This window comes from Lactuca virosa, chromosome 4 (assembly GCF_052849685.1).
Source record: "Lactuca virosa cultivar CGN04683 chromosome 4, Lactuca_virosa_CGN04683_v6, whole genome shotgun sequence".
NCBI lineage: Eukaryota > Viridiplantae > Streptophyta > Magnoliopsida > Asterales > Asteraceae > Lactuca > Lactuca virosa.
Window position 1 is genome coordinate 474732507 of NC_136429.1, and position 20269 is coordinate 474752775.

General features: G+C 43.1%; 1 protein-coding gene across 1 annotated transcript; it reads left to right on the forward strand.

The window, feature by feature from the left end:
* Positions 1–16964: 16964 nt before the first annotated feature.
* LOC145106859 (uncharacterized) lies at positions 16965–17867 on the forward strand. Its single transcript, XM_079043785.1, has one exon. It carries the CDS (start codon positions 16965–16967, stop codon positions 17865–17867), a length of 903 nt encoding a protein of 300 aa, XP_078899911.1.
* Positions 17868–20269: the final 2402 nt, after the last annotated feature.

The window sequence follows — 20269 nt, forward strand, 5'->3', positions numbered from 1 at the left end:
AGGGCAACCCAAAAGGACTGTGCTACTATCAGTTCAATTATATACCAATTATAGTTATGGGCTTAGACACCTAATCCAACATATATGTGATTGGCATACTAATTCTTGGAATAAAGATCTCTCTCTCTCTCTCTCTCTCTCTCTCTCTCTCTATATATATATATATATATATATATATATATATATATATATATATATATATATATATATATATATATATATATATATATATATATATCATGGTAACTTAAAATATTAAGTAAAATTAGATTAATTGCCAAGGATCTTGAAGAGATTAAGATATAAGACTCTCAGAGACTTTATCTTGTCAATATCACATGACATGATTTTGAGCATCCCTGAAAATCCTAGTACAATATTTTAAACTAGATAATATGATTATATTCCATATGTTGTTGCAATTAGATTAATCATATATGTAACGTCCCAAAAATACGATCCAAAAATTTCATTTTTAATTTAAGTAACACAGTATTCCAAAGACAATATCCATACAACCCAATTTTCAAATAAACGTATCAACATCTAATAAATCAGAGTAGCATCTCAAAAGCGGAAACCATACATAATAAATCACATACTGGGCCCCCGCCCTACATCGGGCCTCGCCCGAAATTGAGCCCCGCTCGGTTTACAGATCTGTTATTCTTAGGCCCCGCTTGTTATTGGGCCCCGCCCGCCATACTAATACATCACATATATGTATATATCACATAATCTTGCTAATACACACAATGATCATAAAACAATAGCATATGTTCCGGTCATCGGGCCTCGCCCGACATCGAGCCCCGCCTTATATGCATAGCAGCACATAACACATGCAAGGGTCATGCAAACTCCTAACATCCTAGCATAATCAATAATGGTCGGCATTGATGCCTTAGACTCGCTAAACCCAGTGAGGAAACTCACCTCGATTGTTGAATCTCACTGAAAAAATCCTAATTGTTGTCTTGACGAATCCCCGAGCTATCAATACAAAATAGCACCCAATTAACATTTGGGTTCCAATCTATATCCAATATTCCATACTTGGGGTAAAATGACCATTTACCCTTGACCTAGTTTAAACCAAGACTAAGGCCCAACTCATAAACAAAAGGCCCAAAACCAAATGATCCTCCAAGGCACACTTGTGGCGGAATTTTCCAAATTGGGCCCAAACCCCTATATGGGCCTTACCCTAAAGCCCAAAAACTTCCTAGTCCAATTCTTAGCCCAAATGCTCGATTTCAGATGGCCCACTAAGGCCCAAAGCAACAAGTCCAAAGGAATGACCCAACCGAGGCCCAAAAGTTGCGAAGCCCAATAGACTGAGTACGTGGGGCGTACTCAGTTGTACGCTAAGCGTACTGGCTAAACGGCTTGTACGTTGTGCGTACAAACTTGTACTCCCAACGTACTCACCTAATAAGTCAATATCCACATTCAGCATTTAATACTTCAGACCAAAAGCTCAAATCACATATCAAAGTCCTAATAAACATTTAGAACCATAAAGTCATTAACTTGGTGACTTTGCATGCCCCAAAAGAACCCAACATCAAAATATAATACTCTACTTTCATAAAATGGGCATAAACTCATGCATGGATGGATCTAAACCTCAAAGGTGGCAAATTTATGGTCCATAATGATGTTTATATAGTGTCCATTCTCGAAAACTAGGGTTTTGATTAAGCATATGTACGCCCCGCGTACGTGTCCGGAACCCTGCCTCACCCTCGCATGAGTACGCTAAGCGTACCATGTGATACGCCCCGCGTACTTGCCTTGCAACTTGTACGCCAAGCGTACCATGTGGTACGCCCCACGTACAACATGAGGACCAAAATGCAACAATAAACTCAACTAGGGTAAAAAGAGAAACTTACCAGGATTCAAGTGTTACAATTCTCCCCCACTTGAATCAGAATGCGTCCTTGAAGTCAGCTGCCCCGAACAATTCCAGATAGTGCTCCCTCATCTCATCCTCGAGCTCCCAAGTCCACTCCGACCCCTTGCGGTGCTGCCACATCACCTTCACTAGCTCGACAACCTTGTTCCTCAAGATTTTCGTCTTCCAATCCAGAATCGCCACCAGACTCTCAATATAATTCAGGAGAACATATCTCCCATCTAGAACTCCAAGTCTGATCGGCGCCTGTCGGCATAACTCTTCTACCGACTCTAAGCTGTCTGGAGCCTGCTCTAAACCTGCTGAATCAGCTCAGTGGTCTTGAGTACCACCTCAGTACTCCCCATAACTCGCTGACCGACCTCGCCCTAACAAATCGGGGTCCTGCATTTCCTCCCGTAGAGCATCTCAAAAGGAGGTCGATCAATGCTAGCATGATAACTGTTGTTATATGAAAATTTCGCTAACGGAATATATGTATCTCAACTCCCTCCAAAGTCCAACACACATGCACGCAGCATATCCTTAAGAGTTTAAACAGTCCACTCACTCTGACCATCGGTCTGTAGATGAAATGTTGTACTGAAATGAAGGCGAGTTCCCAACTCGTCATGAAACCTCTTCCGAAATCTGGAATTAAAACGGACATCCCTGTCAGAAACTACTGATACCGGCACCCCATGACGTGCCACTACTTCCCTAATATAAACCTCGACCAACTTCTCTGCAGAAATACTCTCCTGAACTGGAATGAAATGCGCGCTCTTGGTCAAACGATCCACGATGACCCAAATCGAATCCACTCCGCGCGCAGTCCTGGGAAGCTTCGTGATAAAATCCATGGTGATATCTTCCCATTTCCATATGAGAATCTTCAACGGCTGCATCTTTTCGTGAGGACGCTGATGCTCGGCCTTGACTTTCATGCAAGTCAAGCATCGCTCCACGTACCAAGCCACATCCCGCTTCATGCAGGGCCATCAATAATCTGGACGAAGATCCCTATACATCTTCATCGCCCCGGGATGAATGGATAACCTCGAATTGTGAGCCTCCTCCATTAGAATCTGGCGTACACCGCCCCAATACGGAACCCAAACTCACCGATGCAGAGTTAACAATCCACGACTATCATAATCGAAATAAGCCACCTGACCCACAATGCGCTCGCTCTTCCGGTGCTCATTCTTTATAGTCTTGACCTGAGCCTCACTAATCCGCTCCAACAATAGAGTAATCACGGTCATCCTCAAACATATGTCTCTGATCGGAGCCCCGACCGCCTTGCGGCTGAGAGCATCGGCCACCACATTGGCCTTTCCTGGGTGGTAAAGGATCTCGCAATCATAATCCTTCACCACATCCAACCATCAACGCTCTCATATTCAGATTCGGCTGATCCATCAAGTACCTCAGGCTCTTGTGATCCGTGTAAATAGTACAAAAGACCCCATAGAGGTAATGCCGCCAAATCTTGAGGGCGAAAACCACGGTCCCCAACTCCAAATCATACGTCGGATAATTTGCCTCATGAGGTTTCAGCTGCCTCGAAGCGTAAGTGATCACGCGGCCCCTCTGCATCAACACTGCCCCTAGACCTCTGATCGAAGCATCACAATAAACCACGAAATCATCAACACCCTCAGGCAGGGTTAGAATTGGCGCCTCACACAACTATTGCCTTAGAGTCTCGAAAGTTTCCTACTGCTCAGGCCCCCAGCGAACTGTAACCGTCTTCTTGGTCAGTTGGGTCAAAGGAAGAGCTATGTTGAAGAAATCCTGGATAAATCTCCGATAATAACCAGCCAAACCAAGAAAACCCCGAATCTGAGATGGAGACCTCAGAACCTCCCACTGCATCATGGCCTCAACTTTGGCCGGATCGACCAGAATACCCTTCTGGTTGACAAGGTGCCCCAGAAACTACACCTCACGCAACCAGAACTCACACTTGGAGAACTTTGTGAAAAGTCAGTCCCTCCTCAATGTCTCTAGCACTTTCGTCAAGTGCTCCTCATGCTACTCCCGAGTCTTGGAATAAACCAAGATATCATCAATAAATACTATCACATACCGATCCAGCATCGGTCTGCACACACGGTTCATGAGATCCATGAACGCGGCTGGAGTACTGGTGAGCCCAAAAGGCGTCACCACGAAATCGTAATGACCATAACGAGTCCAAAAAGCTGTCTTCTGCACATCCTCATCCCTGACCCGTATCTGATGATAACCCGATCACAAATCTATCTTGGAGAACCAAGATTCACCCTGAAGCTGGTCGTAATGATCATCAATCATTGGAAGTGGATAACGGTTCTTCACCGTTACCTTGTTCAACTCCCTATAGTCGATACCCATACGATGAGACCCATCCTTCTTCTTCACAAACAAAATCAGGGCTCCCCAAGGCGAACTAATCAGTCGAATAAATCCCTTGTCTAACAACTCCAGTAGCTGTATAGACAATTCCTGCATCTCGGGAGGAGCCAACCGATACGATGATTTGGCTATCGGAGCCGGACCTGGAACTAGATCAATCCTGAAATCAACCTGCCTCTCCGGAGTCACCCCAGGCAAATCCTCCGGGATTATATCCGGGTAATCCCGACCAATCGGCATGTCATCCAAGGTCTCCTTACCCTCACAACCCGAACTGTCCTATCCTCAACAATATCAAAACCAAAAGGGCAATCCAGCTCCCCCGAATCGAACAACACTAAAGCAAAAATACTGTTCACGAAGAACGATCCTAAAGTAAAACATATAAACATAAACAAATAATTCAATATAAATAAATAGATAAGGAGAAGATACATATCTGTCACCACATCGGAAGCTGCACGTGCTTCCTCTACCATCAACTGAAAAGCTCTGCTCTTCACCGCAGGCGCATCTGCCTGGCCCTGGCGGCCATCAGTAATCCGAAGAGTCACAGGAATGGGTGTTGACATCGGTTCTGCTGCAATCAAACTCGGACAATGGGCCTTCTTGTTGCCCCTCTGATTGCAATGAAAGCAAATCAGATATGATCCCTGGGTGGTGGTAGCAGTACAATCCCTGCTATAGTGACCCGTCCGACCGCACTTGAAGCAGCCAGAACCACCACCACTCCTGCACGGTCCCTCATGCGACATGCCGCACTTGCCACAGCGGCTACGAACCTAATGGCCTCTCGATCTGGAATATGATACCTTGGGCCTCTTGTTCGAACCCCCTAATGTCTGAACCTCATTTGGCTTCCTCCTCCTCTCCATCTCCAGGTCAATCTTCCTCTCTCTAGCTTGATCTATCATATCCTCCAACGTATTGAAGTTGGATTGGCTCACAAATTGCTAAATGTCACTCCTCAGCATCTCATGATATCGGGCCTTCTTCATCTCCTCATCCGCCACATACTGAGGAGCCAAAAGCGCTCTCTCCCGGAACATTGCTGTGATCTCAGCCACCGTCTCCGTAGTCTGGCGGAGATCTTGGAACTCTCGTGCCAACTGCTGCACCTCGATCACCGGTGAAAACTAAGCACGGAACCTGGTCGATAAATCATCCCATGACATTACATCAACTGCATCATCACCTACCGCACGTCCTACCTCCTCCGAGCAGTCTCGTGCCCTGTCCTTCAAAAGGCAGGAAGCTAGTTTGACCTTGTCCCCCTCGGGACAACGACTGGTACGAAAGGCGTTAGAAACATATGCTAACCACCGCCGACTCGCTATGGGGTCCTTCTCCCCATGATAGTGCGGAGCTCTACATGCCCGAAACTCCCTGAATGTCAAAGAACATGCTCCCTCTAGTGTCATCATCTCAGAACAAAACGAGCTCAGCCGCTTGTCCAGAACCTCAAGAATACCCTCCTTGACCGAGCCGAAGATCACAGGAGTGTGATCAAGATGCAACGAGTAATCACAGACGAGATGAACTCCCAAGTCTGCTCATCGAGCTGCCCAGCTTCAAATCTTGAGCCCGAGCCTTCCACAGCACCGGAACTGCAAGTAGGTCTGCCTCGTAATACCACCATACTAAAAATAGACCATATAAACCATTAGAATATGCATCAGAATATATATCGGGGAATCACAACTCTACAAGCTCACTGGTTTCCTCGCAGCCCTCCTTGAATCGAGTACGGATCCTATGCTTCTAGTAGTACGGGCCCATACTACCTTCCACATCTATCCGTACTTTCCTCAAGGATTGCCTTGAGTCTACCAAGTCACTCTATATCCAAATAATTTCCCCTCACAGATGAGGCTCCCAACACTCGATCTCATCCTAGTTTTTCCTAGGGCAAACTCTACACCACTCTCCGCCATCAGCCACAGAAGGAACTCCCGCTAACTTCCTCTAACTAGTTCACGAACACAATTACATATTACTAAAACCAGATAATTCTTTGAATGAGAGGTCTCGCACTACAATGGTTGGACTCAGACACGAGCTGCGCAATAGAGTTAAAACCTAACGTTCTAAAATTATATAGTTCCTATAATATGTAACCTAGCATATTCGCTTACTAGTTAGCTGAAGCTAGTTAGAACTCCTAAAAGCACAAATCAAGCAGTATTCAGGCATCAAGCAATCAGAACCAAGCATCACCTAATCAGGCCATCCTATCACTGACTGATCCGTACTAGCATGCAAATCTACAAGCTCATATAATAGGCATACAAAGGCATCTAACCTAGCATTCTATCATGCAAAAACTGAGCAGATCCTTAGCCCAAACTAGTATGAGATTTATAGATTCACAGATCACATCATATAAGATAACATGTATGGGTAATTTGGGAAAACTTACTTGAGCTCGACCGATTTCATGCACCACACCCTTTCTTCTTTTAGAGAAATCATTTTCTTAAGAAAATATTTCTTTTTTTTTAATATAAAAAAAACTTTACCAAATCCTCAGTTTGAGTTCAGCCACACCGAGAGTATACCCGAATCCCTCAAACCAAGGCTCTGATACCAACTTGTAATGTCCCAAAAATATGATCCAAAAATTCCATTTATAATTTAAGTAAAACAGTATTCCAAAGACAATATCCGTACAACCCAATTTACAAATAATTGTATCAACATCTAATAAATCAGAGTAACATCTCAAAAGCGGAAACCATGTGGTGTGTGCGATACAGTCATCCCGAGCTCTTCCCCTTGGAACCGGAAGTACCTGAAACATAAACTGAAAACCGTAAGCACAAAGCTTAGTGAGTTCCCCAAACTACCCCATATCATACATAATGAATCACATACTGGGCCCCCGCCCTACATCGAGCCCCGCTCGGTTTACAGATCTGTTATTTTTAGGCCCCGCCTATCATTGGGCCCGCCCGCCATACTAATACATCACATATATTCATATCTCACATAATCCTGCTAACACACTCAATGATCATAAAACAATAACATATGTTCCAGTCATCGGGCGTAGCCCGACATCGAGCCCCGCCCGGTATATATAGCAGCGCATAACACATGCAAGGGTCACGCAGACTCCTAGCATCCAAGCATAATCAATAAGAGCCAACATTGGTGCCTTAGACCTGCTAAACCCAGTGAGGAAACTCACATCGACTGCTGAATCTCACTGGAAAAATCCTAGTTGATGTCCGGACGAATCCCCGAGCTATCAATACAAAATAGCACCCAATTAACATTTGGGTTCCAATATATATCCAATATTCCATACTTGGGGTAAAATCACCATTTTACACTTGACCTAGTTTGAACCAAGACTAAGGCCCAACTCATAAACAAAAGGCCCAAAACCAAATGATCCTCCAAGGCCCACTTGTGGCCAAATTTTCCAAATTGGGCCTAAACCTATATATGGGCCTTACCCTAAAGCCCAACAACTTCCTTGTCCAACTCTTAGCCTGAATGCTCGATTTCAGATGGCCCACTAAGGCCCAAATCAACAAGTCCAAAGGAATGACCCAACCAAGGCCCAAAAGTTGCGAAGCCCAATAGACTGAGTACGTGGGGCGTACTCAGTTGTACGCTAAGCGTACTGGCTAAACGGCTTGTACGTTGTGCGTACAAACTTGTACGCCCAACGTACTCACCCAATAAGTCAATATCCACATTAAGCACTTAATGCTTAAGACCAAAAGCTCAAGTCACAAATATAAGTCCTAATAAACGTCTAGAACCATAAAGTCACTGACTTGGTGACTTTGCATGCCCCAAAAGAACCCAACATCAAAATATAACACTCTACTATCATAAAATGGGCATAAGCTCATGCATGGATGGATCTAAACCTCAAAGGTGGCAAATTTAGGCATCTAGAACCTCAGAAACACCAAGAGTGGCAACTCAAAGCTCCTGGAGTGGTATCAAACCACAAGATCTCATTTATGGTCCAAAAAGGGACAAAAACGCATACATAATAAATCTAAGCCATCATTGGTCAAGTTCATAGCTTTATACCTCAAATAATCTGGAAATGAAGCAAAAGGTCGAGATCCACAAGCTCTTCCTTGATTCACCACCTTGCACCAAGCTTCTTTTTCTTGGATATGAAGCAAAACACACCAAAAAGGAATGCAATGAGCTCAAAATACAAGGGAGAGGCTCAAGGTTTCGAATATGGGGCTAAAAGGTCTTAGGAGGCTGAGAAATGATGGTTTCATGGTCCATAATGACGTTTATATAGTGTCCATTCTCAAAAATTAGGGTTATCTATAAGCACACATACGCCCTACGTACATGGTTGTACGCCCCGCGTACGCGTCCGGAACCCCGCCTCACCCTCGCATGAGTACACTAAGTGTACCATGTGGTACACCCCGCGTACTTGCTTTGTAGCTTGTATGCCAAGCGTACTATGTGGTACGCCCCGCGTACAACATGAGGACCAAAATGCAATAATAAACTCAACTAGGGCAAAAAAGGAAACTTACCAGGATTCAAGTGTTACAATATATGCCATGATTATACATGAAGGCCAGATATGTCGTATGCTTAGAGCATTTCAAATAAATACCAATATAATTCGAGAATAATTCATGGTATCAGTTATAGGAACATTATAAAGTACTTACGAGAACTAGATAAATATTCCTAATCTGCGGAGTAGTTGAAAGAAAGCTATGTTTAAGCTGTTACACATATGCTAAACTTCCAAATAGATTGAGATGATGCTTAATCACAATCGGGTGTGTCCTCATTCTGAATGAAGAGAAAGTTACATGGATAGTAGTTCCATGTAGATTTTAATTATAGTTACACATCAGAGTTCGAATACATTGTTGTTCGGGGAACCACATATGAAGATGCTTAATGTTTAGCTCATTATGACTATGAGTAATCCCATTAAACCAATATTGGTATCCAATTCATAATTAAGCATCTAAAACATTCTTAATAGGTATATCTATGTATGAATTACATATATAAAACTAAAAATGTAGGTATTCGCAAAGTTTATACACATCAAGTTTCTCGAATCTACTTAACTAAGTTCCTTCATTAGCTAAAGCATGAAAGTCAAGCTGGTGTTATAGGACGTTGTTGATATATGTGATTGGAAATGATTAAAATTTGGTATTTGGATATTGGAATAGTACAAACAACATGTATTGTAATGAGTTGATATATTGGATATACTCTTTCATTAAATAATTGTCGTGTTCTATATTAGCATGTTTAATCCTTGAATAATTTGGTTATTATTAATGTCTATAGTCGTTCATAGTTGTGGGAGCATCTTTGAGGTAAGATAATTTGAATGGATTGGTTGATTTTCATGGAGCTGAAAATAGCAAGAGTTGCTACCAACTCTCATAGGTACTTGATTGGAGAACAAGTATTGGACCTGACCCACATGAAAATCACTTTGTGGATCATATTCATAAGTGATGTTTGATAAAAGGTTGTATCCTTGTATTATTTGACTTGAGATACAAATTTGGTACTTAAGTGTAAGAATTGTTGTGCTTTGACATGGTTCAACGTTGTTTCGTAAGAGGCAGTTATAAGGGCCATCGTTAGTTATGACATGAACTACATGTTGGATGTATGTAGTCAAGATGGGATTTGTTCCTCTTATTCGTTTGGGTTATGCTTCGAACCCTAAATCCTTTATCAGACAAGAACAGACAGAGAGGCTCTAACACAACCCTCAATCTGGATCCAATCACATGTATGCCATGCATTACTACAAATGCGCTAACCTATAGTTGAAAGTTTCTGAAGCCTAAACCTTGCGCGAACTCTATCCAGACTGCCACTTGAAATGGCTTCCCTCTCGACTAGGATGTGGAATTGTCCTTGGTTCCGCACTTGATTTTATTCCCAGAAATCCAAACGGTTCTCCCCCACTTGGATTTAACTACACATTGGCAACCTTACTAAAAAAAATGAATAATGAATTCCCTTGTCGGAACTGACTGATCACCAACCCCTGCATCCCACTTACCGAAGGGTCTATGCAATCCTAACCATGTTCAACCGATACAATTTCGAAATTTCTTGACACTTCCAATGTCTGAACAAGCCCACGTGGCCGCCATTATCATCCACTTGCTACCGCTCCTTCCCTAGCAACGGTATCGATCGGACAAAAAAGTCCTTCCATAAACGATCACCATCCCTGCTGAGGGATGCAACACTTCTGAGCTCTGACTTCGTTACTGAATTAATCATGCTAATGTGACTACTGATCTTCCAAGCGATAACCCTGAATTGTTTCCACCAATGGCCCAAGGGAAACTACCTGGCCATCAAAATCCAGGTCGACAAGATGTGCCCCACTCACAACTCTCGGCATGTGAAAATGGCATATATCAATCCATGATAACATCAACCAGGCAATAACAGAGAACTAGACCAAAGATAATGCCTCACACATTCAAGCACGTGACTCAAAAGCACGTATATAAACGGATAATAAGGCACAAAGAAAGAAAGGATAACATACCCTATATAACATCTAATGAAACTCTGGCCTCCCCTGACTGAATCTGCAATGCTCAACTCCTCGTTGTTGGGACTTCCGCCCTGCCCTCACTTCCGTCGGTGATCCTCAAAGTAACTGGAGCAGGTGCACTCACTGCTCCACCCATCAACCTCGAACAATCAGCCTTCTTGTGGCCCACTTGGTTGCAGTGAAAACACATCGAAATCGATCCGCAAGGCAATCCCTACTGAAATGACCCATCATACCACAATTGAAACACCTCCTTCCTGTCTCCTAACAGCCACCCTCATGGGTCCTCCCTCAGTTGGCCCAACGGCACCGGCCCTGATGGCCTCCCAAACGCGAATCCTGAATCTTAGGCCTCTTAGCCTAGCCCACTGCAATTTGAATCTGCTCTAGCTTCCTACTCTCAAGCTGTAATTATCATGTACTCCAAGGTCCGACAAGCTGAAAGCTAACAAACTCCAGGATATCATCTCGTAGCATATCATGGTACCTTGTCTTCTTCATCTCCTCGTTTATGGCATACTGCGGGACCAAAAGAGCTCTCTCCCTAAACTTGGCGGTGATCTACGCCACAGTATCAGTCGTCTGGCGAAGGTCCCGAAACTCCCTCGCCAACTGTTTCTCCTCAATGGTTGGGGAAAACTCTGACCAAAACCAGGTGACAAACTCATCCCACGTCATCGTACCAATGGCTTCGCCTCCCAAAGAGAAATCTACCTCCTCCCACCAATCTCGAGTTCTTCCTTTCAGAAGACAGGAAGAAAATTTGAACTTCGACCCCTCGGGGCAAAAACTTATCTGGAATGCATTCACCATATCCGCTAACCACCTCCTACTAGAAATGGGGTCCTTCTCCCCAAAGAACTCGGGAGCTCCACAAGAATGGAACTCATGGAAAGAGAGAGTGTGAGCTCCCACAATAACCATAATCTTAGGGGCAGAACGTGCCCAGATGCTCATCCAAAACCTCCATGATCCCCTCTTGACTGAACCGAAGATCACAGATGTCTGCTCTAAAATACCATGGGTGACTCCGACGAGATGAACTCCCACATCCGCTCATCCATCGGCTCGGTACCAACACAGGATCCCGAACCAGATGTTGAACCTCCTCCACGTGTGCTCATCACCATTCTGAAAAGCAGCCGCACAATGATCAGAACATGCTCAAAGAATCCTCATCCCACAAGCTTCCTAGATTCTCCGTGACTCTCCTCGATTCGAGTATGGATCTGTGCTTTCAGTAGTACGGGCCCAATACTACCTTCCACACCTATCCATACTTTCCTAAAGAATCATCCCGAATCCTCCAAGTCACCTTCTCAACTGATACTCCAGATACCATCTAAACAGCACAATTAAGCCACTAAAGCACTTCCTAGCCTCTCTTAGGTTCATGATCTCACCATGTCATCAGCTGCTGAAGAATTCCCTCTAATGTTAGCTAACTACTTCATGAATACAATCAAATGCAACAAAGATTAGATAATCCTTCGAGTAGAAGACTCAACCCTACAACAATTAGACATAAACGAGAGTTGCAGAATAGAGTGAAATTCGTCACTCTAAGATTATTTAACCTTTGCCACATGTGACTTAACATATTCACTTAATAGTTAACTCACACCACTAAGAGTTCCACAAAGAATAAAGCAAGAAGCATTCATACAGTAACACTCCAAGCTACATAACAAGAAATGACATCCCGAGCTCACATAATACAACCCATGCTAGGAACTTCCACTCTCACTATCGGTTGCCTTATGCATGCAAATTATAAACAATACAGGATCAAATAGATTGTCGAATAAAAGACTCTACCCTAGGACCACAACCAAACGAGGAATATAAAATAAGGTCAAATAAGTCATTCTAGGGCTATATGATCCTAATCGTATACAATTTTTAAAGCATACACTTAGCGATTATTAATACCAATACATATTCCCAATCCAACATAGCATCCAATGCTTCCTAGGCTACAAGGAATCACAAATGAGGCCAATCTATCATGTAATTCCTGAAAGTATCCATATCGTTATCCTAGCATGTAAACATTCATATCATATAACATATGAACATGTATAGGTATCTTGGGAATCACTTACTTGAGCCCGGCTGATTGCACGCACCACACCCTCATTTTCTTTATAAAAGACTTTTTTGAAATTTATTTTCTTTTAAAAGATTACCAACTCCTCAGTTTGAGTTCAGTCATAGCCGAGAGTGTGTCCGAATCCCTCAAACCAAGGCTCTGATACCAACTTGTAACATCCCAAAAATCTTCAGGTAGAAATTTCATTTTTAAATCAACTATAAAACACCATTTATCCTTTTCAATCATTCAAGAGTATATCAGAGTAAAATTAGTTATCAGAGTACAATCCCAAAATCATAATGTTGAGGAAACATGGGTGGATGCACTGCGATCAAGTTGAGCCCTTCCCTTTCGAACCGAAAGTACCTAAATCCATAACCATAAAACCGTAAGCACAAAGCTTAGTGAGTTCCCCAAAATACCACATACCATACATACAATACTCGCCCGACAACCGTCGGGCCCCGCCCAACATCAGACCCAATGCCAGGCGGGGCCTGATGGTTGTCGGGCAAGGTCCATTGTATGTATGGTATGTGGTATTTTGGGGAACTCAAAAGCTTTGTGCTTACAGTTTTATTGTTATGGTTTCAGGTACTTCCGGTTCGAAAGGGAAGGGCCCGACTTGATCGCAGCGCATCCACCTATGTTTCCGCAACTTTATGTTTTTGGGATTGTACTCTAATAACTATTTTTACTTTGATATATTTTTAAATGATTGAAAAGGATAAATGGTGTTTATGGTTGATTTAAAATTGAAATCTTTACCTTATGAGTTTTGGGATGTTACAATTAGGGTATATATATGAATACTTATATATATAAAATAATTATGAGATCAAAAGTTATAATTATCAAATATAAGATAAAAAGATTTATATTATGGTAGTTACAGGAAATCCCTAGGAAGGATTAAAAGATAAAAGATAAATACCTAAGGTCAATGCGTTAGTGAGCTGTTATATTCATCCAAAGGCCTTAATTAAATTCGGCACTCCCCGATACCTATAATCATTAATCTTGCGAGAGCTAGGTAGATATGTATAGATCTATACGAGGTTTTACAACCCCACTTGCGATTGCTAGCTTCAATCCCGACAGACTAACTTTCTTATTATTCGATATTCGATATTCGACATCCATCGTGGAGGTGCAAAATTATTAGTCAAACAGCGCCGATTATGGGGGCTCATGGTAATACATTATATCACCTTAGAGATCAGACTATCATTAGGGACGCCTTAGAATTGTAGATAAAATACGTTAGGATTAGACAAATATCCTAAAAGGTAATAAGATAGGATCGGTAGGTATCCTAAAAGATAATAAGATAGGATCGGTAGGTATCCTAGAAGATAAGGAGATAGGATCGACAAAAACCCTAAAAAGATATTAAGATATGCTCGTTAGATATCGTGCAAAGACAATAAATTAGGGTTAGAAAAATATCCTAAAAGATAGTAATTGTTAACGTTACCATGAATGGTCACGTTATATGTAATGGAAATAATAAACGAGACGTTATCTCGTCAGGACTTTGGCCAAGGCCCGGTCTTGGCCAAGGCAGTCTAGCACCAGGGTGGCAGTTCATTTCCATCCACGTGGGACGAATATCCCTGCAATATTCTCATTCAATCACGACCAATCAGGACGTGACAAGAACCTTAGGTGACGCCCAGAACTGACGTCACCAGGCAGTTAGTTATCGTGGACGTGAACCTCCCAGTCAGAGGAGGCCACGTCTCACGCTCATCGGACGAGGTCCCACGATCCGTTAGAGGCAGGTATAAAATGATCTCTTCCGCCTCAAGGAAGAGATCCATCTTCTCACTCACAATATTAGGCTAAATTTACCTCTCTCAGAAAACTAACTTGATCGTCGGAGCGACGTCCCGGGAGAGCACCCGGACGTCCTTTAATGATTCTTCTATGATTGTGTTCTCAGGAAAGCTCCCAAGGCAGATTCACCATCCAACATTCAAACTTCCTGGAGAGCATGTCACAACATTTGCCGCCATCCGGATGTATCCTCAGAGTGATACAGCCAATAAACAATATTGGTTCTCTACAATGCGACAATCTAAACCCAACAACACCTGTGTCTGCAGTAGAAGATTTGGTTCCCTACAACTCTGCCATGCCACGAATGCAGACCCCAATTCAAGTGCTCATGGCACAGATCTTACCGATTATGGGGCCAGTACTCCTGAGCAGTTTTCGGCAATCGTCATCGAATGGTTCATCGCCTTAGACGGCGATACCGCATCCTGATCTACAGCAGAAACATCCGCATGACGGAATGGAGGTACTCACTATCTCTAATTCTCGTAAGAGAAACACTACTCATCAACCAGAAGACGAGATAGAGGTACTCTCGAGAAATCTACTCAATATTAGTTTTTCGAGTAGAGATCCCAAACCATTGAACTAGGATCCGTGAGACCCACTCCTCATATCTGGATTCATTCGTAACACGAAAATCCATCGAATCTACATCGAAAATTGTAGTTGATCCGATATACTCTATGAGTACTACTTTAGGCGACTACCAGATACCTGGAAGGAGGGGCTACGGTCCCCAACCGGAGGACAATTACTGGGGTTCACCGGTTATAGTCTGTGTCCATTAGGCACTATTTAGTTGCCCTTAACGTTGGCCAGTCACGACGAGAGGGATCGAGTCACAAGAACAATCGAATTCTCTGTGATCCGGTTTCCAGCAGAGCATAACATTCTGCTTGGATGGTCGGCAATCTCCTCACTACACCTTGTGCCATCGACGATCCATGGCATAGTTAAATTCAGCACGCGCCAGGGATCAGCAACGATCCTCGCCACAAACACTAGGGCACATCATTGCCACCAGATCATAACCGCTCCTGAATTGGTGCGAGCCCTAAAGAAGTCGAAGGAGGGCGGTTCCAGCGAACAACATCAAATAAACATGGAATACCCAGAACAAGCCGTGCGAATTGGCGCTCATCTATCAGACGAGACCAGGGCACGACTAGTGGCACATATGAAACAATATTTCACTGTTTTCGCCTGGAAGCCAACAGATATGACAGGTGTGGATCGACAGGTTATAGGACACAACCTCAATATCGCGCCTGGAAGTAACCCTGTAAAACAAAAGAAAATGGGCCAGGCGGCTGACCGGAATCGGGCTATTAACGTAGAAGTGGCCGACCTGGTAAATGCCGGCATAATCAGGGAAGTAATGTTCCCGTCATGGATATCTAATCCTTTCAATGTGAAGAAAGCCAACGGATCATGGCGAATGTGTATTGATTACTCAGATCTCAGTAACGCCTGTCCAAAGGATTGCTATCCTCTCCCAGAGATCGATCAGAAAGTCCAATCGCTTGAAGGCTTTCAACTCAAATGCTTCCTTGACGCGTACAAGGGTTATCATCAGGTACAGATGAAGCGAAAACCACCTTCCATACTGAGAAGGTACTTTCTGCTACCAAAAAATGCCATTCGGACACAAAAATACGGGTGCTACATACCAAAGGCTAATGGACAAGATATTCGCTGACCAAATTGGTAGGAATATTGAATTCTATGTCAACGACATGGTAATTAAGAGTCACGATGAGGAAACATTGCTCCACGATGTGGAGGATACCTTCAAAATGCTAGCTAAAGCACAGATGAAGCTCAACCCAACTAAGTGTACTTTTGGAGTAGAGGAGGAGCAATTCCTTGGGTATCAAATATCCAAGGAAGGAATTCTGCCAAATCCCACCAAAATACAGGAATTCCTTGAATCGAAAAATCCCTACAACCTCAAGGGTGTACAGGAGATCAACGGTAGATTGACGGCATTGGGAAGGTTCATCGCCAAATCCGCAGAAAAGGCGCTCCCTCTATACCAAACACTCAAAGGGTGCCTAGACAAAATGCAGTTCAAATGGACAGAGAAGGAAAATACGGCATTGAAACAACTGAAAGATGCCTTACACCAACTATTGGCCCTCGCCTTCCTGCTGCTTGGGGAAACACTATAGATGTATTTAGCAGCTTCCGAAGAAGATATCTTCTCGGTATTGGCAGTGGAGAGGGAAGGAAAGAAGGTACCCATCCATTTTTTCAGTAGGGCCCTACAAGGGCCAGAGGTCTATTACCCGACCTTAGAGAAGCTAGTCCTCGTCGGGGTGTATGCCGCCAGATGGCTACGAAGATATTTTCAAGCCCACAAGGTGGATGTTCTCACTAGTTACCCAATAAAGAAAGTTCTACGAAGGCCGGAAAAGTCTGGGTGCCTGGCCAAGTGGGCCATCGAATTAGGTGAACACGATATCCACTATCACCCCCAGACTAGCATCAAGGCCCAGGCCCTCGCAGACTTCCTGGTTGAAATCACATATACCATTAAGGGAGTGTCGACGACAATCTTTGTCGATCTATTACAGCCGGAAGTCGGTAAGGAACTTTGGAAGTTGTACACCGATGGTGCGGCAAGTAAGGAAGGCTCAGGCGCAGGCCTGATCCTTCAAAGCCCCAAAGGCGAAGAGATCACATACGCACTCCGATTCGACTTCCAGGTATCCAACAACGAGGCAGAGTACGAAGCACTCCTGGCAGGTCTGAGGCTAGCCAAGGAGGTTGGCGCAAAGCAAGTGGAAGCCCTCAGTGATTCACTACTTATCAAAAACAATATAAACGGAACATATGAGGCCAAAGACTCAAGGATGCAGAAATACCTAGAGGCAGTCCGAAGTCTAACCAACACGTTCAAAAGCTTTTCCATAAAACAAATCTCCCGGGGAAAGAACGCAAGGGCAGACGCCCTCAGCAAACTGGCCTCTACTTTATATGATCATCTCACAAAGAAAGTGCTAGTCGAAGTGCTCCCAGAGAGAAGTATCGACAACCAAAAGGTTAATATAGTATCGAATACACCGGAATAGACCAAACCGTATGTCGATTACTTGCGTCATGTCATACTTCCGGATGACCCTGAGGAGGCAAGAAAAGTCAAGATCAGGGCATCGCATTTTGCAATCAGAGACGACCAGCTATACCGGAGAGGGTACTTATGCCCATGGCTAAAATGCATCTCTAAAACAGAGGGACAAACGTTCCTGGAGGAAAGCCATTCCGGGGACGCAGCAGCACACGAAGGCGCTCGCGCACTCACAGACAAAATTCTCCGCCTAGGGGTATACTGGTCGAACGTGTACAACGACGCCACATCCCTAACCAAGAAATGCAAGGAGTGCCAAGCGTTCTCCCCTTTCCAAAATCAACATGCCATGCCATTGACCAGCATCACCATCCCCTGGCCTTTCCATCAATGGGGAATCAACATAGTGGGACCATTCCCACCAGCGCCCGGAGGCGTGAAATTTTTGCTGGTAGCTGTGGACTATTTTACCAAATGGATAGAGGCGGAACCACTGGCCACCATAAGTGACAACGACATGTAATTTGAAGGAAGTCCCTTCAAGGAGTGGTGTGAAGACAAGAAAATCCATCGCCGGTTCACATCAGTACCGCATCCTCAGGCCAACGAGCAAACTGAGATATCAAACAAAACCATAGCTAATGGTTTGAAGAAAAGGTTACTCCGATCAAAGTCTGTCTAGGTGGATGAGCTCCCGAGAGTGTTATGGTCATACCGTACCATATCAAGGTCAAGCACGGGAGAAACACCATTTAGCCTAACCTATGGGACGAAAGCAGTTCTCCCATTAGAAATAGTGGCCGACTCCCTACGAAAAAAGAGCTTCGAGGAAGTCGCCAAAGAGGAAGAACAGTGCCAGGACCTGGACATGCTCGACGAGAAACGTGAGGCGGCACAAATGCGCCAAGCGCTGTACAAATCACGAACTGAGAACTATTACAACCACCAGGTTTGGGTCAAGAACTACAAAGTGGGAGAATGGGTGCTAAGAAAGAACGAGTCTAGCCACGCTGAACCATTGGGAAAACTCAGTGTCACATGGGAAGGACCGTACAAAATCGTGGAAGCCCATAAGAATGGTGCTTATGTCCTAGAAACCCAAGACGGGCGTGCCATTCCAAGAACATGGAATGCGCAGAGCCTGTGACACTTTTACTATTAAAATGAGTATTAAAGGTAGATTCAATGCTAGCAAAAGCATTTTATATTAGTTTTGACATGTAAATGTAATCAGCAAAAAGTACATAACCATTTTCAGTTTTATAACGTTTTAACATTAAAACTAGAAAAAAGAGAGAAAGAAATTCAGATGCTTCTTATTTTCAAGCTTGAAAAAGAAAACAAAAAGGTTATGTGCATTTACCGTGTGACAACAAGGACTGATCATCCAACGTCACACGAGCGAAATCGTTACAAGGAGGTAGCCAGGGGGTTTCATCGAAAAGGTTCATAAACTTTCCCCCAAAACATGTTTATCAATCACATCATAGCAAACATATAAAAGAACATGTGACATGAGTGTAGAAGGGTCATAACCTTCCACCAATAAGAAATGCATAATCAGGTGAGCCTCAAGATGACGATCGTGGCTAGACCTAGGGTCTTTCAGCAGCAAATTAGAACAAATTTTTCAAAGACCAGCTTTAATAATGCATAAAGAGTTCACCAATAACAGAACTCAAACCAGGGGAACAAGCAAACCCTGCATAAATACCATGTGATGGCCAACATAAACCACACATGAAGCAACCAAACAAGAGGATATGTGTGGTAACAACAAACATCCATACCCACAAATATAAAGTAGAAATTGTTAAATAACATATGATCCTAAGGGTCACACTAACAACAACTTGAAACAAATGATTATTTATTAGAAATTGATTTTAATAAATATTCATAAACTCTTATAATAATTGGGAAAATATTTATTTCAAGGAAATATTTATTTTACTATACAAGTAACAAATTATTTCATATGGTATGAATATAATATGTCATTTACATCGTTTTGGACCTAATAAACCTTTTGTCTTTTAGCAAAAAGACAAAGTTTATATCTTATAAACTTTGAGTTTATAAAACATAAACTCTTGACTTGTCTTTTCTTCTTGGAAACATGAGATGAAGAGAAAAGACATTTGCATTGGTATAATGCAAAAGAATCAAACCTAGGAAGATGTGTTCATGACATAGGGGACAAAGTTGTCTAATGGTTAATAACTCTTGGACCATAATTCCATTATAAATAAGAGGTGAGTGCTCTCATTTTTCTTCACTCCACTCTCCTTGGCCGAGAGCTCTTTCTTCTTCCCCATCTCCTCTCTAAAGTCTTGAACTTTGAAGATTTTTGTTGCTTGTGTAAGTCCCTAATCTGCTTGTGTATCAATCAGATCCAATTGATGG

Excerpts from the sequence above, each read along its gene's own strand:
- LOC145106859 (XM_079043785.1), top strand. The coding sequence starts at position 16,965 with ATGTATTTAGCAGCTTCCGAAGAAGATATCTTCTCGGTATTGGCAGTG.